Source organism: Jaculus jaculus, chromosome 5 (assembly GCF_020740685.1).
Source record: "Jaculus jaculus isolate mJacJac1 chromosome 5, mJacJac1.mat.Y.cur, whole genome shotgun sequence".
Taxonomy (NCBI): domain Eukaryota; kingdom Metazoa; phylum Chordata; class Mammalia; order Rodentia; family Dipodidae; genus Jaculus; species Jaculus jaculus.
Window position 1 is genome coordinate 59,384,105 of NC_059106.1, and position 20,274 is coordinate 59,404,378.

General features: G+C 42.8%; 1 protein-coding gene across 4 annotated transcripts in view; it reads left to right on the plus strand.

The window, feature by feature from the left end:
- Arid1a (AT-rich interaction domain 1A) overlaps positions 1–20,274 on the plus strand; it is a 97,566-nt gene that overhangs the window by 22,684 nt on the left and 54,608 nt on the right. For all 4 annotated transcript variants that reach the window (XM_004671212.3, XM_045148669.1, XM_045148670.1 and 1 more), the window contains exon 2: positions 17,611–17,823. In XM_004671212.3, coding sequence (XP_004671269.2) covers positions 17,611–17,823 — 213 coding nt within the window. The remainder of the gene's footprint in view (positions 1–17,610; positions 17,824–20,274) is intronic.

Sequence of the window (20,274 nt, forward strand, 5' to 3'; positions counted from 1 at the left end):
AAGGAAGAGTCTCACTCTAGCCCAGGCTGATCTGGAATTCACTATGTACTCTTAGGCTGGCCTCAAACTCACAGCAATCCTCCTACCTCTGCCTCCCAAGTGCTGGAAATAAAGCTGTGTACCACCATGCCCTGCAAGAATTTTTAAGATAGTCACATAATTGTCCATTGTGGTCGCTGAAATGTTAGATGGGGTCTTGGCAGTGTAAGAAGTCTTATGGCAAAATCATTTTTTGTATAACCTGCCTTTTGTTCAGTGCTTTTTTTTTATTTGAGAGCAACAGACAGAGAAAGGGGGGAGAGAGAGAGAGAGAGAATGGGCACGCCAGGGGTACCAGCCACTGCAAATGAGCTACAGACACGTGTGCCCCCTTGTGCATCTGGCTAACGTGGGTCCTGGGGAATCAAGCCTTGAACCAGGGTCCTTAGGCTTCACAGGCAAGTGCTTAACCACTAAGCTATCTCTCCAGCCTTGTTCGGTGCTTTTTAATGCAGAAGTACTTACTGTGTTATAATGTTATCAGTGTGTTATCAACATAAGATTTGTCATTCTGCCTCTGCAGAAAAAAAATGCAAGCAAATAGTAACTGCAAGAGACAGGGTCTCACATTGTAGTTTTTGCTGGCCTGGAACTCAGGTATCATCCTACCTCAGCCTCTTAAGTCATCACACCTGGCTCCAACTATTGTTTAAAATAATGTATGTTCACTTTAGCTAGTAGGTAGCTTTGTATTGTTGACCTCTTAGGGTGGGTACTTGTCAGTTCTGATCCTTTTCTTGGATGCTCCAAGGGTTAAATTATAGGAAATGACCAGGACCAGTGAGAGATCATTGTTTCTCAGCAAGGTTCTTTTTACAATTTTTTTTTTAAAAAATGTTGGATTTTCAAGTCTTACTGTAACCTGGATTGACTATGTAGTCTCAGGCTGGCCTCAGCTCAGGGTGAGATCCTCTTACCTTTGCCTCCTGAGTGCTAGGATTAATAAAGACGTGCACCACCATGCCCTACTCAGCAAGGCTCTTTGTGTGGAGTTTCATTTCAGGACATTTGGCATCTTGCTCCCCAGGTAATAAATGCCAGTAGCATTACAGAGTTTCTGTGACAACCCGAAGCATTTTCATACACTTATTTTCAAACACTTAACTGGCTGATACTGCCCTTGTTGAAAATCATTGGCTATACTGTCAGAATTCTTGGAAGAAGCTATTGAACAAATTCCTCTGGGAAAACAGACTGACAGTAGGTGGTACTTGAGAATTGTACTGGCCAACCCTTTTGGTGTCTGGTGTGTGTGTGTGTGTGTGTGTGTGTGTGTGTGTGTGTGTATCTATGTATGTGTGTGTTTATTCATTTGAGAGACAGACAAAGAGACAGGTAGAGAGATAGAATGGGCATGCCAGGGCCTCCAGCTGCTGCAAATGAGCTCCAGATTCATATGACACCTTGTGCATCTGGCTTACATGGGTCCCAAGGGAATTGAACCTGGTTCCTTTGGTTTTGCAGGCAAGGGCTTTAACCTCTAAGCCATCTCTCCAGCTCTGACTTATGTGTTGTTTTTTGGTTTTGTTTTGTTTTTCTAGGTAGGGTCTCACTCTGGTCCAGGCTGACCTGGACCTGGAATTAACTTTGTAGACTCAGGGTGGCCTTGAACTCATCCTACCTCTGCCTCCCGAGTCCTGGGAATTAAAGGCGTGCACCACCACGCCCGGCTACTTATGTGTTTTTAAACAGCTTTAAATCTATCCTGATGAAAAGGGAAGTAATGTGAGTACTTTATGTATTGGGACTCTAGCAAGAATTTCATATAATATACTTTTCATTTGAACTAGCTCATATCTTTGTAAGTTTTTTTGTTTTAAGTAGGGACTTGCTCTAGCCCAGTCTGACCTGGAACTCAATATATAGTCTCAGGCTGGCCCCAAACTCACTGCAATCTTCCTACCTCTGCCTCCCAAGTGCTGGGATTAAAGGAGTGCACCACCATGCTTGGCCTCCTCTTTTTAAGTATAACTTTAATTTGATTGCCATCTAGTTGACCACTTTGGGTTTTGGGTCTTAAGTATTGGGACCAGGTATTGCTTTGGTTTCTCAGTTTTACTGCCTGAAATTTTGGATTTGTGCAGGATGGTGACAGCTGAGGGTGCTAGAAACTATAGTAGTTAAATATACATACAGATATATAGTCCCTTTTTGGAGTTTATAGTCTGTCAAGAATATGGATATTAAGCAAGGCAAGCAGGTACACCATACAGTGTGGTAATGGTATGTTGGAAGAAAAACTTAATCAGGCACCATTTATAGAACTGTTCAGGTTTAAATTGTGTGTGTGTGTGTGTACATGCCCGTGGAAGCCAAAGATTGATGAGGGTCATGATTTTTTTTAAGGGGTGTACGGCAAGCACTTTTACCCACTGAGCCATCTCCCTATTCTCAGGGAGTTAAAATTTTAAATGGTTTGCTTGTCATGGTGGCACACACTGGGAAGCAGAGGTAGGAGGATAGATGTGAGTTCAGGGTCAGCCTGGACTAGAGTGAGACCCTATCTCGAACCCCCCCCCAAAAAAAAAAGGTTCAACAAGGAAGACATTGAAGTTTTTCTTTTTCAACTTCCTATAAATTTTAGGATGACCTGGAATGTACTGATCCTTTTGACTCCACCTCCCAAGTGCTAGGATTATAGATAGGTGCCACCATGCCATATCAGGGAGATGAGAGTATTCTAGGTGGAGGGATCAATGAAAACGGTGTCTGAGTCTGGAGTGTTCCCAGCTGGATTGAGGAATATTTTTCACTAAATTCATTTAATTCTAGTCAAGTCTGAGGATGCTATTACAGTAGCCCCTCCTTTCCATCTATTGTTTTGATATTTACAGTTTAAGGTACCTTGGCTCAACTCTCATTTTAAATTATTAGATGGAAAACTCCATGTTTGAAGGCTAAGTTCATACCATTTTTTTGTTCGGTTTTTCTTTTTGGCCTGGCTATTCCTTGTGGGGTGTTCATCCCCCCCTAGGTAAAGTCTCACTTTAGCTCAGGTGGCCTTGAACTCATGGTGATCCTCCTACCTCTGCCTCCCAAGCGTTGGGATTAAAGGCATGTACCAACATGCCTGGCTCTAATCCCTGTTTTATAGATGGTTCTAATGTTATGAGATGAAGTTACTTGCTAAAGCAATAATTTGTCAGCCTTTTCTCCCCCTTTTCCCCTGAAATAGGGTCTTGCTTTAGCCCAGGCTGACTTGGAATTTACTCTGTACTCTCAGGCTGTCCTTGAACTCCCAGCTATAATCCTCCTGCCTCTGCTGAGGGCTGGGATTAAAGGTATGTACTATCATGCCTGGCTAGTTTGCATTTGAAGGTAGATATAACAGTTCCTTTTTTTTTTTTCAAGGTAATATCTCACTGTAGCCCAGGCTTACCTGGAATTCACTATGTTGTCAGAGTGGCCTCGAACACATGGCAATCCTCCTACCTCTGCCTCTCAAGTGCTGAGATTAAAGACATTTGCTACCATGCACTGCATACATCACTTTAAAAATATTCTACTTACTTGCCTGTAGAGGAAAAAAAGATGGGAAGAAAGTATGGTTACACCAGGGCCTCTGGCCACCACAGATGAACTCCAGATGCATGTGTCATTTTGTACATCTTTGTGTGGGTACTGGGATATTGAACCCAGGCTGTCAGGCTTTGCAAGCAAGTACCTTTAACTATTGAGCCACCTCCCCAGCACTCATCACTTTTATTAATTGTGTATTATTGTAATTGTTTTATTGTTCATTAACCTGTTACTGTGCTTAACATAGAAATTTCATCATGAGGATATAAGTATGCATATTTAGGAAATAGGGTTTGGTACCAACTGCATTTTCAGATAAGGAGGGACTATTTTACTATTATAGTTATTTGAGGTAGTATCTCACTATACCCCAGGCTGACCTAGAATTCACTATGTAGTCTTAGGCTGGCCTTGAATTAAAGGTATACACCACCATATCCTGGCTAGTTTTTTTGCAATGAGGAGGGGGGAAAGAAGGAGAATGAATTGGTGTGCCAGGGCCTCAGCCACTGTAATCAACCTCCAGACACCTTTTGTGCCACCTTTTGTGCATCTGGCTTATGTGGGACCTGGAGAGTCTTAACATGGGTCCTTAGGTTTTCAGGCACATGCCTTAGTGACTAAACCATCTCTCCAGCCCTGTTGTTTTTTTTCTTCCTAGTGCTTATTTATCTATTTGAGACAGGCAGGGAGGGAGAGAGGGAGAGAGAAAGAAGTATGTGTGCACCAGGACTTCTTAGCACTGCAAAGAAACTCCAAATGCATGCTCCATTTTGAAGATCTTTATATGCATAGTGGGGAATTTGAACCTGGGCCAGTAGGCCAGGAAGCAAGTGCCTTCAGTTTGCTGAACCATCTCTCCAATTTCCGGTTTTATTTTTTTTTTTGGCGGGGGGGGGGGGGGAGATGGTCTGAGATAGGGTCTTACTTTAGTCCAGGCTGACCTGGAATTCACTATTGTAGACTCAAGGTGGCCTCAAACTCACAGAGATCCTCCTACCATATCTGTATTTATTTGAGAGAAACAGACAGAGGGAGTGAGGAGGAGAGAATGGGCATGCCAGGGCATCCAGCCACTGTAAATTAACTCCAGGCACATGTGCCATATGGTTTACCTAGGTCCTTTTGCTTTACAGGCAAGTGCTTAACCACTAAGCCATCTCTCCAGCCCCTCCTGTTTTCTTTTTCCCTTTAATTTTTTTAAAATTTAATACTCATTTATTTATTTGCAAGCAGGGAAAGAGAACGGGTACAACAAGTCTTCTAGCCACTTTGATTGAGCTCCAGACGCCTGTACCACTTTGTGCATTTGGCTCCCAGATGCAAAGCATGCACCACTTTTTTTTTTTAACATGTGTACTAGGGAATCTAGCCTAGGCCATTAGGCTTGCTTTATAAGCAAGTGCTTTAACTGCTGAGTCATCTCTTTAGCCCGTTTTGGTTTTTTACTTACTTTACATTTTATTATTTTATTTATTTAAGAGGGGGGCCCAGATAGAAAGAATGGGTAAGCCAAGGGCCTCTAGCCATTACAAACAAACTCCAGATGCTTGAGCCACCATGTGCATCTGGCTTATGTGGGTACTGGGGAATGGAAGCTGAGTCCTTTGGCTTTGCAGGCAAGTGCCTTAACTGCTAAGCCATATCTCCAGCCCCCGTTTGTTTTGTTAAATTTTAATTTTATATATTTATTTGAGAACGACAGAGAGGCAGAGAAAAAGAGAATAGGAACAAACTCCAGATGCATGTGCCACCTTGTGCAACTGGCTTACATGGGTACTGAGGAATCTAGCCTCAAACCAGGGTCTTTAGGCTTCAAAGGCAAGTGCTTAACTGCTAACCCATCCCTCCAGGCTGACCTGGAATTAACTATGTGGTCTCAGCGTGGCCTTGAACTCACAGCAATCCTCATACCTCTGTCTCCTGAGTGCTAGGATTAAAGGCGTGCACCACCATGCCCGGCCCCCATTTTGGTTTTTTGAGGCAAGGCCTAAATTGGCCTGGAAGTTGCTGCAATCCTCCTGCCTCAGCCTCCTGAATACTAAGATTATAGGCATTGATACCAGGAGTATAGGACCCTGGCCTGCCCATTCTCTTTCCCTCTCCCTCTCTAAGTAAATAAATAAATAATTTTTTTTTTTTTAAAATATAGCTTTCTGAGCAGAAGAGATGGCTTTTTCCTACAAAGCCTAAGGACCCAGGTTTGTTTTACCATGTCCCACGTAAAGCCAGGTGCACAAGGTGGCAAATGTGTCCGAAGTTTATTTGCAGTGGCTAAAGGCCCTGGCGCTTCCATTCTGTTCCTCCATATCTGTCTCTTTTTCAAATAAAATAATTTAAAAAAATTAAAATTCCTAACCCCCACCCTTGAGCTGATTCAGAGTCCTAGAGAGTAGGATTGAATTGTGAGGTTGTCTTAGAGCCTGATTCACTGAGAACTGAGATTGGAACTCTTAAGTAGTCTACATCTGAGAGTATCCTTCCCATCACTTGTAATGCTGTCTTACTCCTGTAAGTCTACAGAAGGGGGTGCTTAATTTTATCAGTTGATCTGTAGTTCCTGCTTGTCTTTTGGGAACCTTAAGGCCTTCCTGGGTTTTTTTGAGGTAGGGTGTGGCTCTAGTCAAGGCTGACTTGGAATGTACTATGTAGTCTCAGGGTGGCCTTGAACTCTGCCATCCTCCTACCTTCCAAGTGCTGGGTCTAATGGTGTGCACTACCACAAACCCACTTCAAAAAAATTTTTTTTGTAAGTTGCTTGGTTTTCTTAGATTTGTTTTTTCCTTCTCTTCTTTTGCCCCCCCCCCCCCAGGCAGGTCTCACTCTACCCCAGGCTGACTTGGCACTTTGTAGTTCCAGGCTGGCTTCGAACTCAAAGCAATCCTCCTACCTCTGCCTCCCAAGTACAGGGAACACTGCACCCGGGCACCTTAGAAGAGTCATAGTTTGGTCTTTTTTTTTTTTTTTTTTAAAGTGATCTTCATTTTAGTGTTACGATGAACCTTTCGTTCTTGGTAAAGGTGACTAATGAAAATCACTCATTATTAGTGAAATGAAGGAAGAATTTATTTGATCATTTGTCGGATAGCCATTAGTTTGGTGCTGTAGCAGCTTTATTTGAAGTGTTCTTTCTGGTGCCAAAGAAGAAATTAAGAAATATCAGCCACTTGGTTGTGGTTTTCTGGCATGCCTCTTTTGGGTGGGCAGCTGTGAAGTGGTTATTATAGTTGGCTTTCATAATCTGATAGTTTTGCTAGCTGATTCTATGACTCTTACTCCTTTTGTTCTTTTTCTTTATTTTTTTCCCATTTATTTATTTATTTGTTTGTTTGTTTTTCGAGGCAGGGTCTCACTCTAGTCCAGGCTGACCTGGAATTTACTATGTAGTCTCAGGGTGGCCTTGAATTCACAGTGATCCTCCTACCTCTGCCTCCCAAGTGCTGGGATTAAAGGTGTATACCACCACGCCTGGCTGTTCTTTTTCTAACCTTAGTAAGTTTTCTTTTTTCAAAAAAAATTTTTTTTAATTTATTTTGGGGGGGGACCAGGCAGTAAGAATGGGCACACCAGGGCCTCCAGCCACTGCAAATAAACTCTAGATACATGCGCCACCTGTGTATCTGGCTTACATAGGTCCTGGGGAATCGAACCTGGGTCCTTTGGCTTTATTGCTAAGCCATCTCTCCAGCCCAATATTTTATTGAAGAAAATGAAATTGAATTAGTATTAGTGCACCAAAGCTTCTTACCTCTGCAAAGGTGCTCCAGACACATATGCCACTTTGTGTCTGGCTTTACATAGGTTCTTGGGAATCAAACCTCTCCCATCAGGCTTTGCAAACACCTGGCTTGTTCTGTAGCGTTCTGGGTTTAAAAGGCCCTAATCTTAGGTCTGCATACAACTCTTACCTTGAAAATGTCTTATTCAACTTAGAGACTTAAGGAAGGGCTAGAGAGATGGCTTAGTAGTAGTTAAGGCACTTGTCCAGAAAACCAAAGGACTCAGGTTCGATTTCCCAATACCCACATAAAACCCAAAGCATCAGTTGGGGCATATGTCTGGAGCTTGGTAGCAGTGGCTGGAGGCCCTGGCTTGTTCATTCATATTTACCGCCCCCCAATAAATAAATAAAATAACTTTCAAGATTTAGGGAGGGAAGTTTGAAAGCATTTAAAACAACAGAACTGTCTTTGGGATCTGGTAGTTGCAAACTAGTAATTGGTCTGTCTCTAAAAGCAGATGAACAATTTGTTCCCAACTTGAATGAACTAGATAGAATGGTTTTCCATCTCTTGTGAAATAGGAAACTTGGGTGTGTTCCCCAGGTTATAGATGATGAAACTCCTAAGTCAAGTGGGTTTGATCCCCCTGGGTAAACTGTATCTGGTGAGATGTTCAGTTTCTTCTCATCAATTTAATGTCTTCCTATTCTGGCATTTCTGGATGGACACATCATTAATTTTGCTTCTGTTAAGAAAGACTGAATTAGTGGTTAGAGATCATCATGTAAACTCTTCCCTGTGTAAAGCAAAATGGCTGTTAAGGTGGCACATGCCTGTAGTCTAGAACTGTGGAGCCTGAGGCAGGAGGGTCAGTTGAATCTAAGAGTCAGAAACAACTACTAGCCTGGATAAGGTAACAACATCCATTTTAAAATAAAAGTATAGAGCTGGGGAGATTGCTCAGTGGTCAAAGGCGCCTGCTTGTGAGCCCTGGTAGCTTATGTTTGATTCCTCAGCACCCATGTAACTTAGCAAGAGTCTGGCATGCACACACGTGCACACACACACAAGTGAGTAAAAGCAAAATGAACGAGACTGTCTTATTGGGAGACAGGGTTTGGGGAGTAGAACTAAAACAGGTTTCAGTACAGTTCTTCAATTTAACTAGGGATCCTTGACCAGTCTTCAAAGCTGTGAAGTACTGGGGGGCAGGGAGGCAGCATAAAGGAGCATTAAATAGTGATGCCTATAGTGTCTGTAGTTAGAGAAGAGAAGGCACAATGAGAATGACACAATGCTGGTCAACTCATGTACCCGAGTACAAAGGGAGTTCCTTCAGTGGAGGTCTACTCCTTAGCCTAAGACGTGTATGTGGAGCTAGCAGGAGAGTGAACGCTTGCTGGTTGGGAAATGCCTTAACTTTTATACTTACCTCTGCCTGGAATGCCCCTAACAGGGGAGGGTCCCCTATGGGAACTGGATCAACAGCTGCTGCCAGTCTCTGGAACCACAGGAAGTGGAGGCCTGGTGCCTTTGTATAAGAGCCCCTCTGGTAGACAATAGTTTGTGCTGGCGGGGCCATGTGGCGAGTCACGTGACCTGGGGCTGTTTTCTGCTGGGGTCCTTGCCCATCTGTTCTCTCTACTCTTTCTGGGTTATCAGGCGCCAGTCCAAGTCCTCCCAGGCAGCTAGCTTCATGGCCAGAGATTACGAGCACTAACCTTCCTGGCAGGGGCGGTGTGGCTTCGAGTTTATGCAGATTAGCCATGTGTTCTCACTTCAAGGCGTTCCACAGGAAAAGCCTTTTCCTGTGTTTGGCTCTCAGTGGGCGGTTCCCGCTTACTGTACTGGGACTTGCGAGCAGCAGGCATGCACGAGAGGGATCACAGTACACTGCCCCCTCCCATTCCACCTCCACGCTACGTCACCACAACACAACCACTCCGCTCTCATACTGTTGGTGTCATTCATTCGGTGCCAAGATTGCTTTAAAAAATTCCCTTGGCCCCAGTTCAAACAGGAGTACAGCTGGGATGTGTTAGATTTTAGGCAGTCTGCCCTCAATTTGAGATGAGTTATAAATAGCAGTGCCGACTTCCTTAACTACCGCTCTCTGAGGTAAAATGCAGGTTAATTACTGTGGGAATCAATTAGGGGGTTCTTTCGGTTAAAGAGCCAGGGATGCATTTTTTATTGTTATTATTAAAATTCATACAACAAATCTGGCCAGGAATAAATTGAAAGCACAAGGACTAAGAAATAATATTTAAATGTCCGAAATCCAAGTTTATGGCTCTGTGCTTATACTGGATGCAATCAGTTGGCATTTAGCATGACAGCACAAGTGGCGGTTTGACTTATATTTTCTGATGGGCAACTTTTTTGGCGATCCCTTGCCCTGTTCTTCTCTAGCCTTTGGCAGTGCTCTGTATAGAATATGTGGCCCCTGGGCTTACTCCTTGACGACCCTCCTTTCATAGTATCTTTGTGTGACCGGAGCTTTCTTTCCTATGTTGTACTTTCTCTCTCCTGGTGCCACCACAGGATGTGTACCTCCTGGTACTTGAAAGTTTGAGAGTGTGGCTCTGTCTTCTCTTGTCACATAAACAATTTGCAGGCTAGGCATGGTGGCACACACATTGCCAGCAGAGGCAGGAGATTGCATGAGTTCAAGGCCACCCTGAGAGCTACATAGTGAATTCCAGGTCAGCCTGTGCTAGAGAGAGACCCTACTTCAACCCCCCCTCCAAAAAAAAGAATTTGCAATTATGTTTCATCTGTGAGCTAAAATTGATTACATTTGATTGTCTGACAGTTTGGATGTATCTCCCAGTCCATTCTACCACATTCAGCAACCTCTGAGGGCCATTCTGTCTTTCCTTGGTACAATGAAAATCTGTGAGGGATTCCACTAGCCAGCTGGTCTCCGGAAGGGGGCTTGCAATTCCATTTGTTTGGCGCAGAGGCACTCTGGGCAAGTAGTTAGTTTGCAAGTTTGTACTGAATATATTCCAAGGATAAGCCTAGAAGGCATCCGTGCCTCTTTGGCCCTAGAAACTGCATTTTCTGACCCATTTGATTTGTCAGGCAGTTGATAACATGGCCAGTGATCTGGAAGGCGGTAAATGAATGTGAAGTTTTCTTAGGGTCCTTCCTCCTTTTTTTATTTTATAAGAATGTGGGAGAGTTATAGCAGGGGGCCTGACTTCCCTGATCAAGGGCCAGCATTTTCCTCTCAATGATGTGTCTCTGTGGCTGAGCCTTTGCTTTTGAAGTATAATCACAGTAATCTACTCCTGTGGTTTCCCATTGAAAGGGTTTCCCCTGTCTTCCCCAGAGTGGAATCTCTGGCTCTTTGCAGCTATGATTTGGTGTTTCCCATCCTTTCTTTGTAGCGACCTGACTGCTGATACTAGCTTTCTATATTACGTGTAGTAGGAATTTTTCTGTTTTGAAATCTCAACTTTCCAATGAAACTGATTCAAGAAGGTTTAAGGCCCATTCTCTACTGTGAAAGATGGGATGCTAGCATTTCTTCTATAACTGCAAATCACAAATCATTCCCAATGTTTTAAAATCTCTAAAGTGTGAATTAAGTTCCCTCCTACTTCCCTTTCTGAGCAGATACTTAACTTTAACTTGAGACCAGGGCAGTCTGGTTACAAGATAAACTGTTGATTATAAAGCCATTGTGAAGGGAAAGGCAATCAGCAGTCTGATGACCAGAAAGTAGCACAATTTTATTTTTAGATAATAATTTTTGTGGTTATTTATTTTGGGTCTGCAGAGATTTCCTAAAGTTGAGAAAGGCGTATTCTTGAATCCTCTATAGCTCTCACGTTAGCAGCTATATTTAATTGGGCATGCAGGTCCCCTACTTCCCTGTCCTTTAGCTCTTTTTAAAATTTATTTATTTATTTTATTTATTTGAGAGACAGACACAGAGAGAAAGAGAATGGGCATGCCAGGGCCTCCAGATGCATACTCCACCTTGTGCATCTGGCTTACGTGGGTCTTGGGGAATTGAACTGAGGTCCTTTGGCTTTGCAGGCAAAGGCCTTAACCACTAAGCCATCTCTCTTCAGCCCGCCTTTAGCTTTTTTACTTTGGTTTGGTTTTGGTTTTGGTTTTGGTTTTCTTGGAGGTAGGGTCTTGGTCTATCTAGCCAAGTTGACCTGGAATTCACTACTGGCCTCAAACTCACAGCAGTCCTACCTCTACTTTGGCTGGGTGTATACCACCATGCCTAGCTTGTTTTGTTTTCTTGAGACAATGTCCAACTGTGTAATCCCAAATGAATATAGATTCCCAAGTGCTGGGAGGGTACATGCCACCATGCCACTGTGATGTTTTTGTTTTGTTTGTTTGTTTTTTGGTTTTTCTGGGTAGGGGTCCCGCTGTAGCCCAGGCTGGTCTGGAACTCACTATGTAGTCTCAGGCCGGCCTTGAACTTGTGATCCTCCTACCTCTGCCTCTGAAGGGCTGGGATCAAAGGCATATGGCATCATACCTGACTGACCTTTTTGTTTTTAAGGAATGTGTTTGAGGATATCTGTACATCTTTGAAATCGTCTGTGGTACAGGTTGTTTTTTCTTGACTGTTCTAATCTTTCCCTCTTCTAATTGAATTCCATCCAAAAAAAAATTTATGTGAGAGAATTGGTGCACCAGGGCCTTAGCCACTGTAAATGAACTCCAGATGCATGGGCCACCTGTTTATATGTGTCACCTTGTTCAACTATCTGGCTTACGTGGGTTCTGAGTAGTCAAATCTGGGTCTTTAGGCTTTTTAGGCAAGCTCCTTAACCACAAAGCCATCTCCAGACCCAGCCTACTTACTGTTTTTACATTTTTTTAAATTAATTTATTTATTTGAGTGAAAGAGAATGGGCGCTGTAGGGCCTCCAGCCATGGCAAATGAACTTCAGATGCATGCTCTTCCTTGTGCATCTGGCTTATGGGGGACCTGGGGAATCAAACCGGGTCCTTTGGCTTTGCAGGCAAGTGCCTTAACCACTAAGCCATCTTCTCCAGCCCAGACCCATCCTACTTTTATTCTGCCCTTAAATTTATAACCTGTCTTACAGGTTGGATTTAGTGTGTGTCTCTGACCTTATGGCTGGATAGTTTGATCTGGGCTTTGCAGAGTATTCCTTACCACTTCCTGCTGTGGGCAACTTTGCAGTTGAACATGTGCATTCCAGAACTTAGCCAGTGTGGTAGTATGTGCCTGTAGTCCCAGCTGTCATGGATGCTTGAGTCCAGGAGTTTAGGACAACATGGGCAACCTTGTGAGAGACACCCCCTCCTAGTCTCAAAACAAAAACAACTTAAGTGTAGGTAATTTGTTGTAGTACTTAGCTGTAACAACTGCTAAACCTCATGGTGCTTATCTAGTTTACAGTAGGATGATCTAGGTATGCTAAAAGTGACTTCAGGTTGAAAGCTTGAGCTTCTGCTTCTAGAAACCATTGTAGCTTTGGACATATAACCCTCCTGGTACACCACTTGCCCAGCACACACAGGCTCTGCATTCAAACCCGAGCACTAGAAAAAAACAAAAAACAACTTAACAAAAAAGACATTGTAACAAGGAGGGGCAGGACCAGGTACCATAGCTTATAGCTAGGAATGTATGTATTGGAACTGCAGAAAGTAACTAAAAAAGAAGTAAAGAACTGAACCACATTGTATAGATAGTGGTAGCAATATTTGTCATTTTTTGAAATAGCTATCATTTATTGGCTATTTAGATACTAGGTACTGTGTGAAGCTTTTTGCTGTCATTTGTTTGTTTTGGGACAGGGCTGGCCTGAAACTCACTATGTAGCCCTGAGTAGACTCAAACTCACGACAGTCATTCTGTGTTGATTCTCAAGTGGTAGGATTACAGACATCAGAAACCACACCAGCCTATGATAGCTTATTATGTGTGTTTTAGGTAAAGAACTAATGCATTAAAGGTCAGACAGAGAAAAGATTTGAACCCAAGCCTATCAGATCACCACATTTGTTCCTCTTTTTATAGATAATCCTATATAGGATTGAATAGGAGAAAGCTTGGAGCTGTTATTGAGGAGGAAGTGAAAATCATTTGAGAATGTTGCCTAGAACCTCACTGTAGTGTGATGGCTACAAGCCACAGGTAGTCATGTGCATTTAAAGTAGTTAAAAATGGGACTAGGGTGCCGGAGAGATGGCTTAGCATTTAAGGCACTTGCTTGAGAAGCCTAAGCATGCAGGTTTGATTCCCCAGTACCCACATAAGCCACATGTTCAAGGTGGTGCATGCATCTGGACTTTGTTTGCAGTGGCTGGAAGCCCTGATGTGCCCATTCTCTCTCTCTCTCAAATATTTTTTTATTTTTAAAGTGAGACTTGGGGACATGACTTTGCAGTTAGTTAAAGGATTTGTTTGCAAAGCCTGCTGGCCCAGGATTCAGCTCCCTCATACCTACATAAAGCCAGATGCAGCAGCATGAGACCCTGCTACACCCATTCTTTGTCTTGCTTTGCTTGCAAAATAAATAATTTTAAATTAGTAAAATGCTGGGGCAGGCTGTAATTCTAGTTAATAAGTCTGCAATAGGAGTATTGCAAGTTGAAGGTCTTTCTGGGCTTACAGAGCAAGATCAAGGTGAGCTTAGGCAACTTAATGAGACCTTGTCTCAAAAAGTTAACAAAGAAAAATAAAGGGAAGGGGTCAGTGGACTCAGACTAACTAAATAAAAATAATATCTTCAGTCTTTTTGGTTTTTCAAGGTAAGGTCTCATTCTAGCTCAGGCTGACCTGCAATTCACTATGTAGTCTCAGTGTGGCCTTGAACTTAAAACAAACCTCCTACCTCTGTCTCCTGAATGCTGGGATTAATGGTGTGCGCCACCATGCCTGGCTCTTTTTGTGGGGAGGTGGGGGGGGGTCATTGAAGGGATGGTGTAGGGTTTCACTGTAGCTCAAGCTGACCTGGAGTTCACTATGTAGTCTCAGGGTGGTCTTGAACTCTCTGCAAACCTCCTACCTCAGCCTTCTGAGTACTGGTGTTGAAGGCTTGCGCCAGCACACCCAGCTTTCCCCCCCCCCCCCCAGGTAGTGTCTTACTCTAGCCCAGTCACTCACTCTGTAGCTGGCCTTCCTACCTGTGCCTCCTCTGTGTTGGGATTAAACAGGTGTGCTACCACACCCAGCCAGATAATTTTCTTGACTAATGCTTCATTAGATCACAAGTTCCCAGCTAATAGTACACATCAGAAGTATTATTTCTAAAGGGGAGGAACCCAAGCCCTTCCTCACAAACCAAATTGGAAGTCTTAGCCATTGGTGAAGTTCATAAAAAATTCTGATCGACAGCCCTTGTATACCTACTGCTGTTGAGCTTCAGAATAACAGCAGGATAATAAATGCCCTGATATCGTGGGTAGACCTAAACTGACATATCTGGAGCAGGCTGGTCTCTCTGTTCAGCAAATGTCTCTTCACTTGGGGCCATATAAATAGTGGCTGCAGTCTGGGATGAGATAAGGACCTTGAGTGACATGTGACATGCAAAGCCTCTGAACTCTACAGGAGAGCACTGTGGCTCCATTGCCAGCAGTACTGGGGAAGACCATGTGATATTTCTCACTAGTCCAATTTTGTTAAATTTGAACTTCCTAAATAGTCCCAGAAGAATCCATGCTGCTCCAAAATTATGATTGGGAACATTATTGGAGCTTCTGATACAGATGTAGGATTTGAATAGAAATTGTTAGGATTGTTGGAAATAGCCCTTTAATAACATGGTGACATAGTAATGATTTGGGACACAGTTTACCAGGATTCTTTACAGTTTGAGAGGGGAGTATTCCCCTCATCACTATTACCTTTTTATCTGAGGTTTTTGTTTGTAGTCTAAGAACTCTTCTACCTCTTCTTTTGCTGCTCCTTCTTCCCTTTCCTTCTTTCCTCTCTCTCCGTCCTTCTTTCCCTCCTTTCCTTTTTTTCTTTCTCTTCTTTGAAAACTGGGTCAATGTATCCCTGGCTGGTTGAACTCCCTGTGTAGACCAGACTGACCTTTTAATTTGGATGCTTATTCTTCAGCCTCCGAGTAGCTGGGATTGTAAGTAAGTGCCAGCACACCCGGGTTTGGTGTTTTTGTTTGTGATATTTAAAATAATGACATCTTACCCATTTTCCTTGATGGGAGCTCTCCTATTATAATAAAACGAGAGTAAGATTGCTCAAATATATTGGTCCCTTATTTGGAGGTTTTACACACCTTAAATTATCATATAAATTATTAAATGTAGAATAATAGAACTTAAAGGACTCTAGGGATAACTTAGATTTTTATTTTTCTGCACTAGGGATTGATCCTAAGGTCTTACATGTGCTTTTTCTTCTACTGAGCTACATCTTAGTCGCCATTGCCATCAGGGCAGCAGGCGGGTGGAAAAAGAAAAAAGGGTGGGGGAAGAAATGCATCTCCTAGGCCTCAGCCTGAATCAGAGATGGATGCCAGTGGTCTATGGTATAACAAGCCCTCCAGATGATTTTGATGTGAAAACAACTGAACTCTTCTAAAAGTAAAGATACTTTGAACTGAAGTACTACTATCTACCCTTTAACTCAGTGCATGGAAGCCAATTTTAGAAAAATTCTTCTCTCCTGAATCACCACTGGGTAAAGTAGGTATCTCTGGCAGAGGAGTTGTGTTGGGGTTCTGTCCCTTACAGCTCTCCTAGGACAAAGCCATACCAAAAGAGAGTGAGCTGATTGATCCTGTTTATAAAGGGTTGGAAAGAAGGCCATGCACTGTTTCATTGTTTTGTTGAGACAGAGTCTCATTCTGTATCTCAGGTTGACCTGGAACTCACTGTATAGTTCAGGGTAGCCTCAAACGCATAGCAATCTTCCTACCTCCGACTCCCGTACTGGGATTACAGGTAGGAGCCACCATGCCCACCTAGAAAGCTGTGTTTACAGAGAAAACACCTGGGTGTTGAACTTTGTGCTTTGTGTTGTTAGTGCTTCTATTTTTTTCCCCCTTTCCCCGAGGTAAGGTTTCCCTCTGGCCCAGACTAACCTAGAATTCACTATGTAGTCTCAGGGTGGCCTCAAACTCAAGGTAGTCTTCCTACCTCTGCCTCCCAAGTGCTGGGATTAAAAGCATGCACTACCACATCCAGCCTTTGTATTTATTTGGGGGGGGGGGGCAGGCAGATAGAGAATGGCATGCCAGGGCCTCTAGCTACTAAACTAACTCCAGATGCATGTGCCACTTTGTGCATCTGGCTTATGTGGGCATTGGGGAATCGAACCTGAGTACTTAGGTTTCACTGGCAAGCACCTTAACTGCTAAGCCATCTCTCCAGCTCTTGTTTATTTTATTTTATTTTTTTTGAGGCAAGCCCAACAGACTGGCTTTTTTTTTTTTAATGCGAGGGGGGAGAGAGAGAATTGGTGCTCCAGGGCCTCCAGCCACTGCAACCAAACTCCAGGCATGTGCGCCACCTTGTACGTCTGGCTTACGTGGGACCTGGAGAGTAGAACATGAATCCTTAGGCTTCACAGGCAAGTGCCTTAACTGCTAATCCATCTCTGCAGCCTTGTTTTTGATTTTTTAAGATACAAAAGTTTCGTGCTTTTTATATCCCCCATGCTCTTAAATTTTAAGAGCAATGAAATTTCTACTTGATGTACCAAGTTCTAAACTCATTTACTGCTCCTTCACCAACTGCTGTTTAGCTTTGTCACTCACTGGAAGAAAGGAGAACTGTAAATCCTTGTGCTGTGATGCAAACAGGCCTAAAATGTATAAAGGAAAAGTTTCTATTAGTGGGAGAATTGAAATACCTGGATCAAACTAACTTGCTTGTCTCCCTATCCCCCCCTCCTTTTTCTCTGTTTCCTAGAATGCTTATATGTTTGAACTTCAGGCCATAGTATTTAAATGTCAGTTTTAATATTAAACAGGGTTATAGTAATGCATACTCCTTAGCTGATGAAAGGGCCTTTTGTTCTGACTTATACCGTATATATAGTGTATATGTTTATTGCTCTACACCTGATCTATCCCTTGAATCTTCAGTAGTGCCATATTTACAAAGTAATTTTTAGCTTACAAGATACTTTCAGAAACAGGTGACATTTTCATTTTACATGTGACAAAATCAAAATCCTGGTAATGACTTACTCAAGGGTTACTGAGTTTGTCCCATTACATTTTTCATAGTAACTGATTTCCTGTGTGGCATACATACTTCAAAAGACCTGTATGCTTGGGTTATATGTTAATATTGTCCAAAAGCCATCAAAGCAAGAGGCTAATGGAAATACTCTTTTATTTTGTAGCCATCCAGTCCAATGGATCAGATGGGCAAGATGAGACCTCAGCCGTATGGTGGGACTAACCCATACTCGCAACAACAGGGACCTCCATCAGGACCGCAGCCAGGACATGGGTACCCAGGGCAGCCATATGGGTCCCAGACTCCACAGCGGTACCCAATGACCATGCAGGGCCGGGCACAGAGTGCCATGGGTGGCCTCTCTTATGCACAGCAGGTAGATGATAACTGATTACTTTGACTCTCTTTGCTGTCTGTGGAATTAGAATGCCCCTGCCTTCAGAACCTGTTGATCAGCCTGTTGATAGTGGCAATTGGCTTTAGTCTCAGCAGAGGTATGAGGATCCAGTGAGTTCAAGGCCAGCCTGGACTACATAGTGGATTCCAGGTCAGAATGGGCTAAAGTGAGAGACTACTTCAAAAAAAAACAAAAAAAAAAAAAAAAAAAACCTGACGATTAAAAAGCATAAGATACCTGGCTCAGCTAACTATAATATGCTGCTAATAAGGCCAGATGGTGGGCACCATCTTATGTACCCTCCATGTCTGTCAGTGTCTCTTTCATATCCTGGGGTTAGAACCCAATCTAACCCATCTATCATTTTTCTCTTCACCATTTGCTGTGGGGATGAAGAGGCTCTTGATATTTCCTAAGGCTAAAGCCTTCAATGTAAGCAGCCTAGGTCAAAAAGAATGTTTCAGAGGGACTTGGAATGGAAGAAAGGAGAATACTGAACAATAGAGATTCTAATAATACCATTGCAAATGTAAAGATTTTCTGGCATTTACCCACCTAATCATCCATAACATTTTTTTCTTCCCCGAGGAAGAGTCTCACTCTAGCCCAGGCTGATCTGGAACTGACTGTTGCCCCAGGTTGACTCGAACTCACCTCTGTCCTCCTACTTTAGCCTCCCAAGTGCTGGAACTAAAGGTGTACACCACTATACCCTGCTTTGTTGTTTTGTTTTTCTCATACTGGGGAATCAAAACTAGAGGCCTACAATATACCATTGAGCTATGGCCTCAGCCCCCTGCATTCTCCCTCATCTTTTTATTTTGGTAGATTTTCTACCATTATATCCAAGTGATTCGCTGAAATAGTGGGGGACAGTATATAAAGTCTGAAATTACTTCTAAGACTTTAAAGCAAAGAAAGATTTTCAGTAGGGGTTAGGGAGATGGCTCAGCTGTGAAAGGCATTTGCATACAAAGCCTGCTTGCCCAGGTTCAGTTCCCCAGGACTCATGTAAAGCCAGACACACAAAGTGGTGCAAGCACCTGGAATTTGTTTGCAGCAGCAGGAGGTCCATTTGCACACAATGCATACATTGTCCCTTTCTTTTTAAAATGTTTTTCAATACATTTATTTATTTGAGAGAAAGAGGCAGAGAGGGAGAGAATAAGCATGTCTGGGCCACTGCAAACAAGCAGCAGATGCTTGTGCAGCTGGCTTTTAAGTGGGTCCTGGAGAGTCAAACCATGATCCTTCAGCTTTGCAGTAAAATGCCTTAACTGCTAAGCCATCTCTCCAGTCCATCTCCCTTTCTTTCAAATAATTATTTTTATCTAGCTCATGCTAACCTGGAATTCACTATATAGTCTAAAGATGAGCATACTGGTACACTCCTTTAATGCCAGCACTTGGGAGGCAGCGGTAGGATTACTGTGAGTTCAGGGCAACCCTGAGACTACATAGTAAATTTCAGGTCAGCCTGGGCTAGAGGGAGACCCTACTTTGGGAAAACAAAAACAGAATTTAAAAAAGCTGTTAAATATAGAAAATGAGATTTTATGCAGTGCTAGGGACCTAACCTACGGCTTCACGCATGCTAGGCAAGCATTTTGCCAACTATATAGTTTCCCAAATATTTTTCTTTTTCTTTTTTTGAGTATTCTTGTATGTGGATGGATGTACATGTGTTCGCGCAAGTATACAGGCCAGGAGACATGCTTTGGTACCATTCTCAGTAACGCTATACCTTTTTTTTTTTTAAAGACAGGTTCTCATTTTTCAGTTAGGCAATTAGGTCATACTGGCTTGCCAGCAAGTCCCGAGATTCTCCTTTCTTCCCCAGCCTTGGGATAATAGGCACAGCCCCATTGTCATTCCTGGCATTTTACATGAGTTCTAGGAATACAACTCAGTTCCTCATGCTTGCAAGGCAAACACTTTGCCAACTAAACTTTCTTTTGAACTCCCCTCCCCAAATATTTTTTAAAGACTAATGAAAGAAAGAATTAAGTTACCTTAGTGATTTGCACTGTGTAGATTACTAAACACGAGGCTTTTCTATTGCTTGAACCAGGCTGCTGTTACCTCTTCATTGTGGTTAGGGGACAAATTCCTAACACATAAAAACATTGTAGGCCATGAGTAAAAGAATAGGCTGTTCTTGAACTCATGTGACTTGTTTGAATATTAAATAGTGTAAATTGGCAGTAGATGAATGCAGTCTATGTGTAAACAAACCAACCAATAACCATGTTTGGCCTTTCTTCCTGGTTCAGTTTAGACAGGGTTGAACTCAGGACCCCCCCCCTTTTTTTTACATTTGTGTTCTTTTTTTTAAAATTTAATTTAATTTTTTACATTTGTGTTCTGTGCATGTATGTGTGCTCATGTTTGTAGGTGCACGTGTGTATACATGTAGAGACCAGAGGTTAA